Raw genomic sequence first — 18183 nt, forward strand, 5'->3', positions numbered from 1 at the left:
TAGGTTGTTACAATTTCCACTCGCAGATTAGGAATGGTTGGTTTCATTGTTTGGGTTATTTGAGGATTCACTTGAGCATTTGTCGTCAGACTCTCATTACTAATACATAATCCACCAAACTTTTTTATTACTGGTTTCGGAATTCGAACAACGTAAAAAACGTAAAAGACTAATAAAAAAGCAATTGAAAGAGAAAAAAAAAACTCAAGGATTGAAACTAATTTAAGTACAAAGGTGATCTACACAAGCTAACTCAAGTACAAGGTGATCTACACAAAGAAGTGTAGAACATTTTTTTAATAAAAACACTAACAAAAATATTCTCATACTCTACAACTTTATGATAGTTTCTGGGGCTATTTTTTATCATAAAGAATCTTCAAATGTCCTTTTTTATTTTGAATGCTCAATTGAAAAGTATTGAAATGAGAAGAGAACTACACATATCTCAGTAAACAGACCTCCCATAAAGCACAGTATTCTAACCTGTATTTTTCATATAAAAAGTAGCCAAAATTTTCCCAAATACAGGGCACAATTTTCCAATGTAATTGACCTACCTTCCAATTTCGTATGGTTCATCCAACATGAACGAAAAAGAAAAAATTCTGGGATGAGATTAAAATGGCTAGATTACTTATGATGAATGCTAATGAGCTAATTATACCCTGTACAAACCGATGCATCCTGGCTTAAGCCAGTACAAGCTCCGCCTCCACCTGCTGCTGCTGCTCCTGCTCTATGAACAACTCTGATCCACTATAAGGTACAAGTATACGTTTTATCTCTTCCGCGTTAAGAGTTTCGTACTCCAAAAGTGCATTGGCGAGAGCATGTAATGCCTTCTCATGCTGCAACAAGCATTTCACAAGATTCAACAAATTGCACCTTATAGGGAAATGCATAAACAAATGTAATGAAATATGCATATATATGCCTATTATAATATAATCAGGTCTATTTTTTCTATAGCTGCTATTATACCGGCAGAGTTATCGTAAGCATGAATACAAATGATTCTATATATTCTACTAATGTAAGAACTAAGATGAGCGACCCTTGAAAAATATAATGATTATAAGCCAACCTTTTTCAGGAGGGCTTTTACACGATTATAAGCCTCCCTCAATAGTTTGACAACCTGAGAAACGAACAGAAAATTTTATATGGACACAATATATCCTACTAAATGTAATGGTAAGAGATAACAGAAGCATACTTCTGCATCAATACGAGATTGCATTTCTGAACCAGGTCTTTCCTTAATATGAACTGGTCCAATTTCATCACTCATCCCACAGGATGATACCTAGAAAAAAAAGGGGAAAAAGAAGATACTTTTACTCCCGGAATAGTTGTCAGAACTGTATATCATATAAAAGTAAATCAAAAGAAAATCTGAAATTCCTCTGCAAGTGATGATGATAAATATTGCATCCAAATATGTCAGTCAGGTAATGCATTGCAGGAAATACCATATACTGAGCAAGCTCAGTCGCTGTGTTAAGATCACTACTTGCTCCAGTAGTTATATGTTCCTTGCCAAAGATAAGCTCTTCAGCCACTCTTCCCCCCATACAAACATCAAGACGTGCCAGCAGTTGCTTCTTGCTGATTGAGGTCTCGTCATCAGAAGGAAGCTGGGTGACCATGCCCAAAGCAGATCCCCTCGGCATAATTGTTGCTTTGTGAATTGGATGTGCACCTTCAGTGTTCAAGGCAACAATAGCATGGCCACTCTCATGATATGCAGTAAGCTGAAAGCAACTAGGTTAATCAAACAACTAACATAAAAACATCACAGAGATCATTTAAAATAAGGGAACACAATTTCCAATGTATCAAGTAATACTAAATTACATTTGATCCACACATGAAACAAACTTGTTCCAAATTATAAAATGAATTCATTGGCTCCCCTCCCAAACAAGGAAGGGGGACAAATGAAATGATGGAGCATCTTTATCTTTGGCATGTAAAGGAATTTATTTAGCATATAGAGAAGAAAGTGAAAATTCAGTATTTACCTTCTTGGAATCTTCTGATAGAAACATTGTCTTCCTTTCTGTTCCCATGATTATCCTGTCTTTGGCAAATTCTAACTGTGCTGCAGTCAACTTCTCAGAACCTTCCACAGCAGCTTTAATGGCAGCAATATTAACCAAATTAGCAAGATCTGTTGATGAGAAAACACATAAGTTAGGTTTCACAATTAACAATTTCATTAAGGACAAAGGGAATACATCCTACTAAGATCAGGTAATGTCCTTTTTCTTATATTTTTATTGATCAAAGCAATCAAGAAATGATCTACAAAGAACCCCAAGCAACCTAGAGCAAACTAGTTGAGTATTGGGTTTTAGACGCATTTTAAAGTGAGAGAAAACAGCACAGAATATGCAGATATCTGTTCTTTGTTTTTGGGGCTGTATATCAAGCCATTGAACTGATAAAATATTGAACAACGACTAACTACAGCTTGCCTGCTCCATTGAATCCTGGGGTACCACGCGCGATTGAGTTTACATCAACATCATTCCCCAAAGGTTTATCTTGTAGATAGAGCTCCAATATCTCTTCACGACCCTTAACATCTGGACTAGGCACAACAATCTAGAAACAGGTCTTTTGGGTCAGATTCAAGGAATGAAAACATTCCGATGAAAACATACAGATAAAATCTTTAAAAAATCTGTTTAATGCACTTGAAAAACAGAACAAAAGAAAGAAGTTTGAAAAGAACACAAATCAGGTCCAACATGTTCATATTAATAAAAAAGTAAATAAGCTTCTATGTACAGTAGTAAAAAAATGCGACTTGAGATATTTTTCTCTTGGAAAAGTTAAGATCTACTGGCAACACCAGAAGTTGATATGTCAGTATGTCTACAACTGTTAAATATTGTTCCAACAGTTTAATAACTTTCAATCAACTTTAGACTGATATACTTGAAATTGCACAGCTTTGGAACAATGGATAATGATGAACTGACTCCAGCGTCAACCAAGCAGTTTCTGATATGAGAAAATATACTCATCTAATAGGAGAAGATATACTTACATGTCTGTCAAATCTACCCGGTCTTGTTAAAGCTGGATCAAGTATGTCAGGCAAATTCGTTGCAGCCATAACAATAATTCCCTGTAAGAAGTTCACATTGCGATCCAATTAGAATGCAAGACACAGTTGGAAAGTAGGGCCCTACTTTATGTGACTTTACCTCATTCTGTTCAAAACCATCCATTTCCACAAGTAATTGATGTAGTGTTTTCTTTGTATGACCTTCCCACTGCTTGCGTGTAGACCCAACAGCATCAATCTCATCAATGAATATGATGCATGGAGCCTAAATGCATAAAGAAACTCAGATACCCGGAAATGTTGAAACAATAATACATTTCATCACATACAATAGAAATAAATTACTCCCTCCGTCCCATAAAAATATGTGCACTTTCCATTTCCGTCCGTCCCATAAAAATATGGGAATTTCCATTTATGGAAAGTTGTCCCAACTCATTACCCATATACATCAATTTATTTACAACTTATACCACTATTGCCCACCATTACAACCCATTAAACACCAATAATAATGTGGGTCCCACTATCCACTAACACTGCTTTAACTACCCTTCACCTCCTCTCTCTTACTTTACCAATTGTGCATTAATTCCCGTGCCGTTTCAATTGCCCTTATTTTTATGGGACGGAGGGATTATGTAGTAGTATAAGTTAAATTTGTTAAGGTGATAGTATTCCACCCCTTCTACAAGAAGATCTATGTTCACACTATAAATTAACTAATTGTTTTGTTAAGTGATAGTACTTAAATGCAATATTCATCATGAAAAAATGCCAGATGTATTAGGGAAATATATCTACTGAAGAGTGAAGTTTCAGCCATGGAGCGTATTTAGATTATCAGAGCAAATCTCCGTACAGTATTTGTTAAGGACCAAATATTGTCATTGACTCACCAAAATAAACATCTTAGTGGTATCTTATGACCAGAGTGAACAGGAAGAATGAGTATTGTACCTTCTTCTTGGCTGCCTGAAACAGGGATCTTACACGGCGAGCACCAACCCCTACAAACCTAGCACAGGAAAAAAGAGTGGTTAATTTTCTACCCATGTGTCGGGATTGGGTATCGATTATAAATTGGTAAAATCTTGGACATACAAAATCCCGTATCATTGCTAGCCTCATTGGAAAGTGAAAATTATCAAACAACTTGTTCACACCACTAGCCTCATGGCTACAAAGATAAATGTGCATAAGATAATATAGTACTAGTCATTCTATTTTAGTAATAAAGGAAATAAACCAAGTGCTTTCACAAGCTCTTACATTTCTTCAAACTCGGAGCCTGCTCTGTAAAAGAAAGGTACCCCGGCCTCTCCAGCTATAGCCTTCAAGTTACAGGACATACAGTAATTAGAAAAGAATAATATCACTCATACTCAATGGCCTTCTTCATTGGATGTTGCTTGGTAGGAGGACGGTTTGGAGTAAATAAATATTTCATCACAATATGGACTGGCATACCTTGGCAAGTAGAGTTTTCCCAGTTCCAGGGGATCCAGTCAGAAGAATTCCCTGAATTTCAAAGGCCTCTTAAAGGACACAGCAGGAAAATGAGATCAAAGTAATAACTAAGATTTTTCAGCCAACAAACCTTAGGTAACTTCCCTCCTAGTCGAGTGAACTTTGCAGGATTTCTTAGATACTCAACAACCTCCTCAAGCTCTTGTTTAGCATCATCACAGCCTTTGACGTCTTTAAATGTCTTAACATTCTGCCACAGTACTATTTAAAAGTTATATTGTGTTTTAACAGCTCAATAAGTTAAATGAGAAGGAAACTTGTGGTTTATGTCAAATAAAAACCAGTCGTACACTTTTTAAATAAACCATTCATCACCGACTAAAGAGTAATCTGAGCACATCCCATATGTAGAAACACATGGTAAAATGCAATATTGCATCAAGCATAATTTATGATAATGTGATAAACAAAATTGATTAGACACCACATGAATACGAGTGATCAGAAAATATCTACCTTCTCTGGCATTATTTCTTTATTCAACTCTTTTGGGGCATAAGAAGAACCAGTACCAACTCCAGGACTTCCTATCCCACCTAAGCCGCCAATATACTTCTGAAGTGCAGCTGCACCCATTATCCTTGATAACCACAAATATTTCAATGTCCGAGGAATAAGAGTAAGATAAACATCTGAGTGCATACTTGATCATATCGAACTTTTCTTTCAACCAGGAAATTAACCAAAAACAAGCAATGTCATCAAAAGCAAACTCATGTATTTGTATTAAAGTTGCAAGTAGTGTTCATACCACACAAGACCAACAGCAACAGTGAACACAATAGTTGATATAACTTCTTGTGCAAAACGGGATGATCTACTTGACAATTTTGGGTCCACCTGCAGTTTAGAAGATGTTAAGAGTTAACTGTTAAACACACATAATTGAAATCATAAGTCATAGAATATTCAACATTCTACTATTCCAGTATTTGATCACTTGATTTTTGGAAGGTCTCTTCTTGACTTACCATCACAACATGTAGCGGCTGTTTCTCAGACACCCCAGGGTTAGCAAAAGGCTCTTCATCATTCTCTGAAGCTCGCTGTTTGAGCTCTTGCAGCTATGAATAATATTCAATAGTTAGCCAAAGACACTACAATTGTGTTGAAAAAACAACGTTATAAGAAATTCTACAACCTACGATGAATGGTATTTGTTTAGCAACAACGTAACTTCAAATACTTCACTAAAATTTGTAGATTATTTAATGTGACAAATGCATTCCACAAACAAGACAATAAAGTAGCACTCAAAAATTCAAACAGAGATCACTTCAGTCAGTGTAATCCACCGTAGACTTCCCCTGCTTCCCATAAAAACCCGACTTTAATCAACCTTATTAGTTCCTGATCCTACTGTACCTTGGCATTCTCCCCTATTAGTGTTAAAAACTTAAAACATCCCTGGGGACAAGAATAGGAGATTCTTTCTAATTCATATGGTTAGGAGAGAGGATGGTAAAACCGCCAAAGAAGGATGGGAGATTGTTTCCTAATTCAAACTATAAAAAAATGTGGATAGTAAAGGAAACCCAAAATCACTAATGATTGGGTCTCACAATTAGGCCACTCAGTGATTTGAGCTCAACTTGCACTCCTAACTGCAGTGGGAAATAGTGGGCATAAGGGATTATTGGCATTCAGTGACAAGAATGTCAGTGAAATATTTGAAGTCAATGGAACAAGCAATGATGAAAATATCTTGCCTTCTCTAAACAACTTATTTTATGATATATACTGTGCTATAAAAAAGTCAAAGGGACTCAGAACTGGTAGACTATTCCTTCATATTTCTGGGGAAGTACTAGCAGCACCAACTAGAACGAAGCAATGGTTGGCAGAAACTTAATTTGTTCTTATCAAATCTCCACATTCCAATACAGATAAACATTTTTTAAGGTAAAAAGACAGAGTAGAGAAACTCTTAATTTAACTGATGGAAACGCAATAGAGACTACACCATACTTCTCAAACTGAGAAACATAAGATGCGTACCAGAGAAGGAAGACTAGAAGGTTTTCCAGATTGCTCATCGGGCAAGTAATCAGAAATCGCATTAGTGGAAACTAGTGCTCGGAGATATTCCACCACTCCCCTGCTGTCTACAGCATGCACCCTCTGTTCGAAACGCTGGATGACAGACTCCGGACTATAGAAAGAACAAAATTAAAGTTCATCATAACTCTGCAAAAAATAAATTCATCAACTTCATAACTTTATCGTACAAAAATAAGGATTCATCAACATCAAGAAGGTGGTAAGCATACAAGTGCAAAGCTTAGAGTACTTCACTAAATATCCCTAATAACAATAAGGAGTGATGCCAATATAATCAAATTGAGCAACAGTTAATTCGTTCCCACCCGTCATCACATTGAGCAACAAACACGTTATAGTAATTGAGCATGCTGCTGCAATCATTTATCTTGTTTACAAACATAATACTAGTAAAAAAATAGGAGTATAATTAGTGATAGCATACGCCTTTTGAGTAATAGGGAAAACATAATGACAACCTATGCTTATTGAGTTCCGCAAGAAGAGCGCTCTGCTTCGCAGCATCCTTGGGATTGGCATCAGCCTCCGCAATCAACCTCTCCAACCGCTTCTCCTGCCTCCAAAACGGCAACCAACTGAACCAATCCGAATAAAGAAACTTCTCAAAGCCCTCTCTCAACCTGGCGAAAACTCCCACAAGAAACACCATAATCGGCAGCCTTTCCTTGACATCTCCATTCTTCACCTCGCCCTCCACTTGTCCGTCGCCGGAGGTCTCATTGAGCACAGGCCCGCTACTTAGCTCGGCTATTTCCGTGCTTTCGCTGAAAGAATCACCGCTAGTCGATTCACTGGCTGAGGTTAAATCTTCAGGATTCAATGTACAGCAGGAACGATGCCGCAAAAATCTTGACTTGAAGGGGAAGGAATTGGTGCTTAACCTTCTAGGAAAAGAAAATCGAGGGGATGAATAGGAAAGACATGGTTTTAGAGAGACAAGAAGAGGGTTTAATTGGTGGATTGAGGGCTTGCAGATGAGAGAAGCCTGAAGTGTTATTGTCATTGTTGATGGATTCAAAGAATCAATTCTTTCAAGATTAGCTCCAAATTGAGGGTTTTAAAGATGAAGAGTTGAGCCACAATAAAGTGTCCGTGTACTCGTCTCTTCTTCCCTACCACAAAATTGGATTTCTACACACGCCGGAGATGGTAACCTTATCCATGCTTTCTGGGATTAAATGGTAAATGACCTTATTTCGAATTCCGCACTTAAATTTTATTTATTTATTTCTTAATCATGTAAACAAACAGTGAAAATTGACTATGGCACATAATTCTTATTAATCAATAAACTTATTCTCCGCATACTCAAGATTAAATTGTTATGTTTCAAGATCATCCAGTATTGAGTTAATTAGGCATGACCTAAAATTAGTATCCTCATTGGTATAACAAGTTACAGGCATTACCCGATATTAGAGATGCCAAGCGGGTCGGGCTGGGCCACAAGATTAGAGATGTCAAGTGGGCCGGGCTGGGACTCATGTCTAATGCGGGCTGGGCTGGGCTTTTTCTAATTTTGCTAAGCTCGGCCCGGGCTGGGCTTTGTTTAAATTTTTTGTTTAAGTGTTTTAAAGATATCCTAAATGTATTATATGCAGAAATAAAACATATAACTTAGTATTGTTATATCTTATTGATAATGTGTTTAAGTTCATTTATTGACTTTGTATCAAAAATATTTTTCATGTTCTTTATTCTATTTAAAAGTAAGTGTATAACTAAAGGAATAACCAATATTGTTAGTTTTGTTAGTAGATGATGACATATGTGTTGATGTTGTATTTTTAAAGGTACAAGTATATGAACTAACTAACAAATTTAAAGAATTATATAATTATCATCGTATATTAAGGTTTGAATACGTAATATTCTTAAAGTTAAACTTCAAAATCATCTTTTTTACATCTTGGATAAAAAAAATTATAAATAAAAATTAGATGTAATCAAGATTGAATGTTTCATTCATGATTTAGTTGGAAACTTATGTTGATATTAAACTATTACTGTTTGAGTCCATTCGGAGACATCCAAAATATTGGAATGATATAGACAAAATTAACATGTCTCGTGCATAAGATGACATACATAAATGGAGAAATATACTATTATTAGTGATTAAACACCTAATTACATTAAAAAAACTAATTATAGAAGGTGGGCCTATGATGGGCCCGATTCTGGGCCTGGGCTGGGCTTCTGATGGTCCTAGTCCTGGGTTTACAAAATGGCCCACTTGGAGCCCATCTCAACTGATGAGCCCAGCCCAAGCCCGCTTCGTTTCACTGGTGGGTCGGGCCTGGGCCGGGCCAGCCCGGCCCAGTTGACAACTCTACCCAAGATATTGTCATAATTGAAAGCCGAGACTCATAATCTAAAGCTATATAATGCTCGGCCAGGGACAACCCGGGCCAGTTGACAACTCTACCCGAGATATTGTCATAATTGAAAGTCGAGACTCGTAATCTAAAGCTAATACTACATTATATTAAGTAACATATCATAACTATCCATCTTTACTATTACCCTCAATTTTGTCTAATTCTAGAATCTCATGTTATGTAAGGACTTGCAATTACTAGTTGGCACCAAAGAAACTTAGTCGCTATGCATTCATATGGATGCACTCCTAAAATATCACAATTTGAGTTCACAACTTCCTACAAATGTCATCTATTAGATTAACACACCGGACGATCTGGAAACATCCACCTAGGATTTAGTTATTGTGTTGCATATATACTTATTATTGCATTAAAGGGTAGAAAAGGAAATAAAAAACCCGTCTTGCAATTTTGACCTTATATGTACGCCAATCAATTCAATCAGCTATATTTTCCTTCCAATGTATTGTTGATGCATTAACTATTTTACATATGGGAAGTTATTTTTTCTTTCTTTTAAGGTTATATAATTTCTTCAACACATAAAATCTCTCAATCAAAAATCCAAATTAATTATAATTATCCTAAATAAAAATTTACAGATTAATTGTACAATGTCGAATTCCATAATTTCATTGACAAGAGTGTTCATGAATATCAATAATTCATTAGAATGTAATATTTCGGTCTAATTAAAAATGTATTTCATCCCCGAATTTAAATATTTTATTTCATTTTCAGTTTCAATAAAAGATTTAATTTTTTGTAATGCAATATATAAGGTTCGTATTTGAGTTTTATGTTTTACCAAGTGCATCGTATGCTTTACAAAATAAATAATTGCATCTGAATGCACAAAGAGTTGCATTTAATACACGAGAAATTGCTTGCATTTTATAAATATATGGTTGCTTACGATACACAAATCATTGCACCATAATAATCATGTCATCGCATTTCACTGTACCAGAATATACGTTGCACTAGAACAAATACGGTGCGCATTTAATACTAATAAAATTGCATCAGTAAACATATTGGATGCAATACTCATCTAAAAAATACATGAGCATACACGTTTACACATGTCATGAAATGCATCAATATTAAAAGACATTCTACTAGTCCAAAATAATGGATCATAAAAATATCACGATTCCACTACAAAATTACAATTATACTCGGTGACATTAGACACGTAGTCTATAAAACTCTAAATCATTGGTTTGAGCCATCCCCGGGTGTTTCAATCAGAGCATATTCCATTAAAATTAGGAAACATATTTTCAAATTGTTGCAATCAGGCTCGCAAAATTTTCAAGAGAATTCTTGAAATATAGTCATTTTATGTCCTTTTGTCTTTGCTGCAAATTTTCACCATCGTCATCTCCAGTCTCATACTAATTGCTTCCTCCCTTTGGACACTTGTTACCTGCTGGTTAAATAAAATCACTTGAGTCAGGCAAGTATAATCCAGATGCAGCTTGTAAATGAATACCTATTTATTGCATCAATCGTAAAAAAAAATATAGCATTTTCTTTGATTTAAATATGCAGCAATTTATGACAAAAAAACAAAAAGTATGATGCTAACACTATCCAACCAACTATGTGTTTTTGCTTCAATCAGTGCTAAGGCTAAATATCTGCAATTTTCGGAAAACTAAATAAGCAAACTGTTGTACAAAATAAGTACATCCTCAAACAAATGAAGCAAGGTTTAGCATAAAGTAAGCAATATTTCAAACAAAACAAGCAAACTATTAATGCACAATTACAAACAAACTAAGCAAATTCTCACCCAAAATAAGCAATCTTTCGAATAAATTGAAACCCCTTTACTCTCAAATTAAGCAGTCTTTCAAACAACTTAAGCAAATTATTGTCCAAAATAAGCAATATTTTGAATAAACTGAAACCTCTGTACTATCGAATTAAGCAATCTTTCCAACAACTTAAGTAAATTCTCGCCCAAAATAAGCAATCATTTGAATAAATTGAAACCTCCCTACTCTCAAATTAAGCAATTTTTCCCACAACTTAAGCAAAGTCTCGCCCAAATTAAGCAATCTTTGAAATACATGTATGATGTATATCATATCAAACCGTTGTGCGATTGCGAACAAAGAAAATCACCACCCCTACCCCAGAAAACATAGATCACTTTGTGCTCCAATTTGATAGAAATCCTAAATTCCCACACCAGAAATTTACCGAAAACAAATCCAAAACTTACCATTCCAAAAGTTTCTGCGCTGTCAGTCGCCGGTGATTTCAAAATACAACGTCTTTTAGCCATTGAGAACAAACTGAAAACCGTATAAAATTAAATAAAAAATATCGTCTAAACATCGATTAAAAAATTGAAGCAACTGAGATTACCGGTCAAAATCAAAATTAAATAAAAAATATCGTCTAAACATCGATTAAAAAATATGGTTTTATGTGTGGATAAAATTATTGTATCCAACATCATCTTCTCTGCGCTCTCTTTTGGGAAGAGATGCAACTTCGTATCTGAATTTCGTTAATCTTTTTTAGTGGGGGCGGTGGAAAAATAACAAGATGCATCTAGGTTTATCAAATTTGATAGGAGTGGAGATATGTGACCGATTATGGTGGGAGTAGAAAGATTCAGTTGAGAGGTTTCAATTTAATTTGAGTTGATGGGGATGTATATTGATTGATCTTGAAATCTTGCGCCTTCAATTTCGGAAGACCTGTTTTCATATGGGAACTGGCAATTTTACCCTTCGATGCAATGAATTGAATAAACGATGCAAGCTGAGTTTATGGAATCTACACCACACATCTCAATATTAAAGGGTCCAGATTGGTAGGATGTTGTATCTCTATGAGTATAGGGAGTGTAGTGCTCCCCTGCATTCATATTAGCAATGTTCGATAAAATAGAAAAATGGAAAGATAATTAAAATAATATTAGTGGATAGTGAAACTAAGGAATAATAATGTGTATTAATAGAAGGTTCTACAAAATAGAAGTAGACTAATTTTGATAGATGGAATAATATGGAAAAGAAAACTATTTTTTAACAAAGCGAAGGCAAATAAATTGCATTCGCAAAATTTGATTATATTCGCCCATTATATTTTAATTTTTTTTATTTGTTATGTTATTAATTTATAAATAGAAGCTTAGAGATAGTAATAAAAAAACTAAAATCTTAATTCATAATACCTCCAAACTTTTACAACATAATAAAAGTTAAAATTTGTAAAATTATCTAATTAAGAAATTAAATCATAAATATTCAGATAATAGGATAGAGATGAAAAAAATACTGATGAATTTCATTTTTTTCCAATGTGATTCATCACACGCTCACAACGTTATATTAAGGCCGCAACAAAAGGTCAAATAAAAATGGTTATAATTGATAAGAAAAAAACTCATGATTAGAGCAATAAAGGATAAAGCTTATAAGAACACATTGAAGCCGCAAACTGCATACGGTTGAAATTAATATTTAGTTAAGCTAAGATGTCAGCAATAGAAATTACAACACAAATGACGATAAAACTCAAAAGAAGATAAGTCAACATTTCATGGAACACCGCCCATACTTAGGAGGGAGGCACAACCTTGGCTACCAGAATCCTGTCTTTTTATAACTCAATTTAAGACGATATGGATGTGCAAAACAGCAGTAACATTAACGGACGAAGCAGTTCCCATGGCCAGTGAAACAGGGACTGGACCTTCTCTGACTTGCACTACTATTAATGATGATAAGGGTGCATTGGGGACGAGTGTGGTTGCCCATTTTGCAAGTGAGATGGTACTGCCCCAGGACCCATTGACGGGGGGGCTCCATAATGGTAATTATGCATTTGCTGAGGCATCGCTGGGTTCCAGCCTGTTGAATGAGGCGGCGTTGCTGCATGAGGATCAGGACCAGGAGCATATGGCGTTACATTGTAAGTAGGAAAGCCTGGGCCTCCAGAATATGGTTGTCCTCCTAAAATTGCGGGTTGAGAATTTAGAACTGGAGTATTTGGGATGGTGTAGTCTCTGCTTCTATCGTTATTAACCTGAAAGCATAATTGAGTCAATATACAAGTCCAGAAAGAGCATGTTCTGGTTCAATTTGACATTTTACGCATCTCACCTTTATACTCAGATCAGTGTGGCGAGAATATGAGATATGAAGCTTACAGTATCCTCCATCATATATGCAATGTCCTTCTAAAGCCTCCTTTGCTACAACAGCAGTCTGGACATCTGCAGCATGCATAATAATAGATTAAGGAATGAAGCAAGGAGAAAAAGACAGAAAACTAGTTGAAATCAATCACTGTTTCGTGTTATAAGTTCATAGTTTTTTCAAGAAATTAGCATATTCGTTAAAGACCAGATTAAGTGTAAAAAGCAACAAATAGCAGCTAGCCAATTTTATACTACCTGGATACTGGATCAATGCTTGAAGACCGCCATTTTTATCAAACATGGCAATTTTCAGGACAGGTCCAAATGATGAAAAGACCTGAAGTGCAAACAAATTACAGTACATCAGTAAGGAATGAGCGTATAACTAATGTCTAAAGGATTTCTAAGGTTTCAAGGTGTGTACCGTTTGTAAAACATCCAAGGTAACTGCATATTGCATGTTTTCAATGGAAGCAAGTAGAACATTGCTCTCAGGCTCCATTTTTTTCCAATCAACTCCTAGACTAAACTGAAAGAAAGCAGAAGCACATTGTAAGAAATTAATCTTATCCACAAATATATCACTTCAGGCCCAAGTAAATAGTTTTTCTAGCATGTCATCACCAGGTTAAAAAATTAACTTGAAAGCCACTAACAAAAGGAACCTTTGAGCAGAAACTGAAAAAGGTATATACATCAATCATATCCCTCAGATACCTCCATCCACACATACTAAGGACTAAGGAGCAGTGGATTTGAACATATTAGTGTAAACAAATTACCTGTCCACTTGCATCTATAGCTGACGAAGCAACCGGGAGCATAGGATTGGTATAGTCCCTAAATTTACCATAGCAGAAAAAGATAAGAATGTTATATAAGTATAGGCATAGCTCTAACAGAGAAGGGACAATGTCAAATAAATTTCAAATATGAATTCACAGAACTTGTGAAACCAGAATCATGATACAATTCAGTCTACCATAATGCAATCTGGCCAAAAAGAAACTTAGTTTACCTACTACGGTGGCTCTGAAATTTTACACTCAAGTCTGTATGTGCAGAATATGTTATCCTAAGGGAACATGGTCCGAGCTCTGGAATCAAATACCTGGCACAAAACAAAGACAGAAGCAGAATATTGACAAAAAGTTTCATTTCTCATATATTACTAATAAAACACACATATAAACAGACTCTTTTACAAGTAGAGTGTAAAAAATAACTTAAACACCCTCAAAATTGAAGTATGTGTATAACAGGCTTATTGAATCAAGTTATGCCCAGATAATTCAACATGTTGAAAAACAGCTTTGTCTTCTCCTGATACAAGCCAAGTAGGCGTGTTTTCAATTGGTTATTCAGAATACAACCAAGTAGGGTCGCTACACAAGAAGATATACATCTTTTAGTTATTGATGTCAATACTTCACACACGTTGGATATCCAGTCAACTCTAATCCCTACTCGAATACTACCTCCGTCCCACAATAAGAGTCACATTTTGCCATTTCGGTCCGTCCCACAATAAGAGTCACATTTCACTTTTACCATAAATGGTAAGTAGGCTCCACATTCCACCAACTTATTCCACTCACATTTTATTATAAAACTAATACAATATGTAAGTGGGACCCATAGTCCACGAACTTATTCAACCCACTTTCTTTATATTTCTTAAAACCCATGCCCACACCAAATGTGATTCCTATTGTGGGACGGAGATAGTATTGTTTTTTGACTTATCACAATCTCCCCAAAATCTACTCACTGCAGTAAGACACCCAGGACCGAGAAAGGATAAACTTAATCATATACCTATTAAAGCTATAGTGACTAGAACCAGCTAAAGAGTGAGGGATAGAGTGGTGTGAGGAACATGCGAGTACCGCTTTAGCACAGTTGTAGATCCCAAAGCCAAATATAAAAACCCAGATTACCTTGGAATGCTTCTCCCATCAAGAGCATCTTTGGCAGCAGAGGCAGTCTCTGAATCTGAAAATTGCACCAGAGCCTAATGGCAGTGGAAGACAGATTTTATGTACTGACAGAAACCATTAAGAAAACAATGTCATCGGAATAAAGATCTACTGAAGATACATACCTGGAACCCAGCAGTCTTCTCAAAGGTAGTAATTTTATGAACAAACCCAAAGGCTGAAAATACCTGCAAATCAAGTAACAAATAAATTAATCAGAAAAAAGGCACACATTGTTTATTGATTACGTCTATTGAAATCTTAATTAGCATACATCAACTAATAAAAAAGAAGAAAAAAGCAGCCTCAACATTCACAAAGTAACAGTTTACCAATAGGAGGTTACACATAAAAATGACTGAAAAGTGACAAGGCACAATGCAATTTTAAAGATTAACTAAATAAAATCCCACCTAAAGTATACAGAACTGAATGAGATATGTCAATAAAAGAAACAGGAATAAATCTCTCACATCATGTAAGATGTGCAGAGCCTGCAAAAAAAAGGTGAAAGGAAGTAAAGGACAAAATTGGGTAACAGTTTATAGACTCCATGTAAACACTTGTTAGCATTGTAGAAGGGTCATTGTAATATTGTATTATGAATGAAATACACAAACCAGGATAGTGTTGAATTGGAGACAAGTTTTAAAATGCTGGTCCAATGCAGACTGGGAAATTACAAGACAAACTTTGCAGGGAGTAGCAAGAGTTTTCAATAATTTCTCAACTGTCAGGTACAACATCCTAAGGCATCAAAGTGTTTTAAGCTGGTCCCAGTTGCATTGTTGGGATTGCAGAAACACTTTTCCAGACTAGCATTTGTAAAAACTAGTTAAGTGAGATCTCCTTTCTAAAATTATAAAATGGAAAGCATTCATTAAGTACAAAGACATGAACAATAGAAATTGAACACAAATGCTAGAGTTACCAAGGGTATGAAGTAAAATAGTGAGGTACCAGAAAAAACCAAAAAGAACAGGGAAAAGGAACTATTTGAGGTTTCTTAAGTAGCTCGGGGTAGAATCATTATGCGGAGGAAGGGAAGAAAGAGCGAGTGTTAAGGAAGGAGAAAGAAGACAAACACACGTGCTCTTTCTCCCAATGCAATAAGCTGCCATCGAAGATATTTCCTTGGCACGTTCCTGCTGATTCATTCAGACTCTTGTTAAATAAAGCTTAAGCAGGACATACCACAATCTAGGCACAATAATATCAAACTAACATCCTTGTATTGCCACAAATTTGCATGCTTTGATTTCATGTTGGGGATGCTCAATTGCTTACCAAGTGTAGGACATCAATACTAACAAGACGTGCATCATCTCCCTCAATTGTTACCAAGAGTACATTTCCAGCAACATCTGCAGTAGTTTTGTTGTTCACTATTTCTTGCCTGTTTGAATATTGTAGGTAGACGGTTTTCCCTCGTACCTGAGGCGGCTCAGATGATGATGCACAATATGATATCATGGCGATAGCTTGATTTAGTTCTGCCTGGGGTTAAGAGAAAACACCTCAGATCATAGAAACTATCAAGAAGTCGCAGATCAAGCAAAAGTTAAGACTTACAAATTCAATAAAAGCCTGGTTCCTATTTGCTCCAACATTACACTTTGTGTTGACAACCTTCCCAAATGGCTTCCCCAGCTCGACCAATTCCTCTTCAGTACATTCCCATGGTAAATTCCTTAAATGGAGAACCTTGGATGGAGTTTGGGTGTACCGGAACTGCGGCTGGCTGGAAACTGATGACATTCCGAGCTGTCCAAAATGGCAAAATTCGAATTCAATTATGTTGTTTAAAATAGACCACATTTTATGACTTTAAAAGTTTATAAAGAAACGTCAAACTCCCAAACCCAAGGTGATAATCATGCCTGCACAGTGCATTAATCTAAATTGTGTATGGCCACCGATTCAGTTCACAAGCATAAATCCGTAAGTAACTCCCCAATACGACAACGGGTCAAAGAAAACCGAACACGGCAAAAAATGATTCTAAATAATACTCTGGATGATGATGCAATACCGAACTCCTTTGCCAGGAAATAGCGCACGGGATCAAAGGAACCAAAAAAAAGCATATCTAAATTTGTAAGTAATTTAATTGCAAAGAAAACGGAAAATCGTCACATTACAGCAATGGAAAAAGCCTCAAACAAGTACCTCTATCTGTAAACAAAAATCTAAACTTAAGAACCCTAAAAAACCAACAAAAAGAGTAACTTAATATACAGAATTTAGAATGAGGCATAAAGGTAAATTAAAGGAAGCAGGGACGAGTACCTGACAGAATAGTTATGAAATTAGGGATCAGAGACGGTAGACAGCAGCAGATCGAAAGCGAAAAAAAAATTGTTTGTGATTTTTTAGGGATTATTTTCGCTCGCTAGCCTGGGTGGAAATGAAGTTTGCAGCAAGAGATAGATTTTGCGTGGTTGATGCAAATATGCAATGCCATATTTTTGTTTTTGGGCCACAATGATGACACTATTTTGTGACGATGGGTCTAGGCCTACTTCTTCGGCCCATTTGTCTATGTTCTTCGGAACATATCCATAAATATCATTCAATTGATATATAGTTCAACAATTTCAACCATGAATTATTGTGTGACAATCGATAACACATAGTAGTATTTAAAATCCATTTAGCACGGTTGGTAAATTTTCCTCTCTAACAAATGGATTAGAGATTCAAGTCATTTCGAGTGCGAATGAGTGTAAAATTCTAAAATAAATTCCTACATATCGTGTGTTGGTGAAACAATGGGATTTTAAAAAATTTCACAAGTGAACATAGGTGGTTGACATTATTTTTTTGTCATCGACACATGTTATTTGAATATAACAATGTACGTGTAGCAATAAATTAAAGTTGTCAATTGTCATACAAATTAGAAGGGTGTGACCTTTGCGGTCCCACGACATATATTTATGATCGAATCATTGTATTCTCTTCTAGTTTTTTTTACCA

The 18183-nt window shown here is 35.6% G+C and overlaps 2 protein-coding genes, 1 long non-coding RNA gene and 1 other non-coding gene across 6 annotated transcripts; 1 reads left to right on the plus strand and 3 right to left on the minus strand.

Annotated features, from left to right (window-relative positions):
• Positions 1 to 467: 467 nt before the first annotated feature.
• LOC121794660 (ATP-dependent zinc metalloprotease FTSH 11, chloroplastic/mitochondrial-like) lies at positions 468 to 7851 on the minus strand. Its single transcript, XM_042192931.1, has 17 exons — positions 7132 to 7851; positions 6611 to 6764; positions 5584 to 5676; positions 5364 to 5452; positions 5069 to 5192; positions 4683 to 4802; positions 4553 to 4603; positions 4355 to 4416; positions 4043 to 4100; positions 3222 to 3347; positions 3062 to 3142; positions 2484 to 2613; positions 2028 to 2176; positions 1476 to 1757; positions 1220 to 1309; positions 1088 to 1141; positions 468 to 851 (listed from the first exon to the last, which is right to left on the minus strand). Exons 1-17 carry the CDS (start codon positions 7674 to 7676, stop codon positions 693 to 695), a joined length of 2367 nt encoding a protein of 788 aa, XP_042048865.1. The 5' UTR covers positions 7677 to 7851; the 3' UTR covers positions 468 to 692.
• An 836-nt stretch (positions 7852 to 8687) lies between these two features.
• LOC121797539 lies at positions 8688 to 8788 on the plus strand. The gene has a single exon (XR_006049902.1). It is a non-coding gene; the product is annotated as a U6 spliceosomal RNA (small nuclear RNA).
• Positions 8789 to 10163: 1375 nt separating this feature from the next.
• LOC121793888 lies at positions 10164 to 11747 on the minus strand. 2 transcript variants are annotated; one of them, XR_006049189.1, is made up of 2 exons: positions 11294 to 11747; positions 10164 to 10489 (listed from the first exon to the last, which is right to left on the minus strand). It is a non-coding gene; the product is annotated as an uncharacterized LOC121793888 (long non-coding RNA). The 2 variants fall into 2 exon arrangements; XR_006049188.1 differs by having other exon boundaries at positions 10164 to 10492.
• Positions 11748 to 12509: 762 nt separating this feature from the next.
• LOC121794662 (polypyrimidine tract-binding protein homolog 2-like) lies at positions 12510 to 17649 on the minus strand. Of its 2 annotated transcripts, XM_042192932.1 has the most exons (11): positions 17494 to 17649; positions 16777 to 16968; positions 16492 to 16701; positions 15330 to 15392; positions 15166 to 15239; positions 14244 to 14336; positions 14008 to 14065; positions 13650 to 13754; positions 13481 to 13562; positions 13188 to 13300; positions 12510 to 13110 (listed from the first exon to the last, which is right to left on the minus strand). In XM_042192932.1, the coding sequence occupies exons 2-11, from the start codon at positions 16960 to 16962 to the stop codon at positions 12799 to 12801; spliced, it is 1296 nt and encodes a 431-aa protein (XP_042048866.1). In that variant the 5' UTR covers positions 16963 to 16968; positions 17494 to 17649; the 3' UTR covers positions 12510 to 12798. The 2 variants fall into 2 exon arrangements, with proteins under 2 accessions (XP_042048866.1, XP_042048867.1); XM_042192933.1 differs by lacking the exon at positions 17494 to 17649 and having other exon boundaries at positions 16492 to 16697; positions 16777 to 16914.
• Positions 17650 to 18183: the final 534 nt, after the last annotated feature.

The sequence above is a fragment of the Salvia splendens genome, chromosome 3, assembly GCF_004379255.2.
Source record: "Salvia splendens isolate huo1 chromosome 3, SspV2, whole genome shotgun sequence".
Classification (NCBI taxonomy): domain Eukaryota; kingdom Viridiplantae; phylum Streptophyta; class Magnoliopsida; order Lamiales; family Lamiaceae; genus Salvia; species Salvia splendens.